The sequence below is a fragment of the Megalobrama amblycephala genome, linkage group LG10 (genome assembly GCF_018812025.1).
Source record: "Megalobrama amblycephala isolate DHTTF-2021 linkage group LG10, ASM1881202v1, whole genome shotgun sequence".
NCBI lineage: Eukaryota > Metazoa > Chordata > Actinopteri > Cypriniformes > Xenocyprididae > Megalobrama > Megalobrama amblycephala.
Genome location: NC_063053.1, coordinates 16,056,380 through 16,058,610, shown reverse-complemented (window position 1 = coordinate 16,058,610; position 2,231 = coordinate 16,056,380). Strand labels below are relative to the sequence as shown.

Here is a 2,231-nt window from a genome sequence, read left to right as displayed (position 1 = left end):
TTCACTGATCTGACAGCAGAGACATTTGTTTGGTGTTGTCTTATCTTGGGACACAGAGGGCTTCACCGAAATGTGTTTATCTGTCCAGTGTGCACACTAGACAGGCCTTGTATTTACACCTTTATACAGAAAAAGTAAAAAAAAAAAAAAAAATGCTGTAGTAAAATTTGATTTCATAGCAAATCTGTTGGAGAATGTGTGCATGTCATTAAAAGTATAAAGAGAATTTTTAAATAAAATGAGTTTAAAAAAAGATTAGGCTATAGAATATAAAATAAATAAAAATGTGACTATCATTCATTTACTGTAAATATATATAACAGTAACAGTACAGTAGATAGAGTAACACTTCTCTATAAATTTACAGTTTATTTTTTTAAATAAACATATTTTTAAAAAATTTATTACAATTATTTTATATATTTTTTTTTAATAAATATGCTTAAAATGAAGTAAAAAATGAACACAAAGTCTTTGATTTCAGTGTTTATTTGTGCACTGATTAACTGCACTATAAACAAAAGACATTTTTAACACATTTTAAATCCTGTTTAAACTAAAGCTCAAAATACATCACCTACCATACAAAACACTGTATATAGTTACAAGATACTATTTTAACTTTATTATTATTAGCCTTCCATATTCATTTTTTTCTTATTGGGTTCAGTACCAAAAATCAATAAGAAATGGAACAGCAATTTAGGATGCCATTTTGGCAAAATAAGATCACAGTGTAGTTTTTGTATGTTTTCCAGCTTTAACTTAGCTGAGCACACACTATACACAAAGATTTGATACAAAGCAATAAAAAAATATGAAAATCTGTGTTTTTATCGACTCATGCATGCATGATGGAAGATTTTCTAAAATTGTACAGAAAAACATACTTTTTTTGCAACAATTAAAGCAACTCTACTCCTAGAATGCCTCATGACTCTATTAAAGCTAAAACACTTGATATCCAGAACCATAAACATAAAATATTACATAGTAATACAAGGATATTTACTGACTCCTGTATCTATGCAAAGAAAGATACAAGTAAACGCGCCATTACTTATCAGTCCGTGAGAGCTTTAGAGGCTTTCGTAGTGATAGGAGAAGGAGGAATGCATACAGTTATTTTCCACAGGGGAGTTATAGCGCATAAAGCAAGAATAGGTCTCTGGCTGTAGGCCGTCAAACTGTAGATCCAGCCAGTCTTTCTGAGGAGCCGTGTGTCTGCTGGCGTCGGTCAGGATTCGGTTGAGGGCCATAATGTAGCTCAGGGCCATCTGCAGCGTTTCATATTTGGAGAGTTTCTTGTCCTGACCCCACTGAGGAACCACTTTGCGGAGGCGGTCGAATGCGGTGTTCAGGCCCTGCATCCTCTTTCTCTCTCGAGCGTTGGCCGCCATCCTTCGCCGCATGGCACTCTCAAACTTCTCTGGGTCTCTGGAGTCAGATTCCGACCCTGAATCTGCACAGCTCGGTCTGCGGGGCTTCATGACTTCGGGGCCGAAGGTCCTCAAAGGCCAGCGCTGGTCTTGAAAACGGATCCTTTGAGGTGGAAAATTTCCTCAGACACAATATCTTCTTGTCCCTGTTGTGAAGTAAATCCAGTAGTGGTGCGATCCTTGAGGCTTCTGGTCTGCCATAAGGATGACCGATGCTTATATAGAGCTCTGGTATTAACAGGTGGCAGCAGGTGGAGCCCCACCCTTTTGCTCCATCCAAACATCCATTATTATTAATGAAACACACATATCCAACAGCAGGACTAGTGCACTCAAACTAGCTCCCCACCCCAACCCCCATTAACTCAAACTTTAATGACATTCCAATTAACTTTGGCTGGTCTATCACTGAAACCATGCGTTACAAACATAGATAACTTACCATCTGGCTAGGGCCACTGCAACAACCAGGGGTGGATGACATGGACCATTATGCATCTTTAAGCAACCATGACGTGTTTGCATCTCTTAGGCAAGAACATTGTTTACAAGTCATTGCCTATATGGAATCAATTTGAGTTTGACAATTTATTTTACACGATTATAGCTCTCAAAATGTAAATGTATATTTATATGAAGACATTAACCTTGTAATATAACCTTTAATATGAATGTATAATGTTCTGTATATGAATTGTGTTACAGTATATATACAGTCAAACCACAATTTATTCAGACACATTGAACATTTCATTCATTAATACAATTTATTCACTATAGTTTAAAAAAATG

General features: G+C 36.2%; 1 protein-coding gene across 1 annotated transcript; it reads right to left on the bottom strand.

Moving 5' to 3' along the window:
* Nucleotides 1–513: 513 nt before the first annotated feature.
* On the bottom strand, nucleotides 514–1,881 carry atoh7 (atonal bHLH transcription factor 7). Its single transcript, XM_048206107.1, has one exon. The coding sequence runs from the start codon at nucleotides 1,488–1,490 to the stop codon at nucleotides 1,080–1,082; it is 411 nt and encodes a 136-aa protein (XP_048062064.1). The 5' UTR covers nucleotides 1,491–1,881; the 3' UTR covers nucleotides 514–1,079.
* Nucleotides 1,882–2,231: the final 350 nt, after the last annotated feature.

Coding starts and splice junctions, on each gene's coding strand:
- atoh7 (XM_048206107.1), bottom strand. CDS start 1,490: ATGAAGCCCCGCAGACCGAGCTGTGCAGATTCAGGGTCGGAATCTGAC.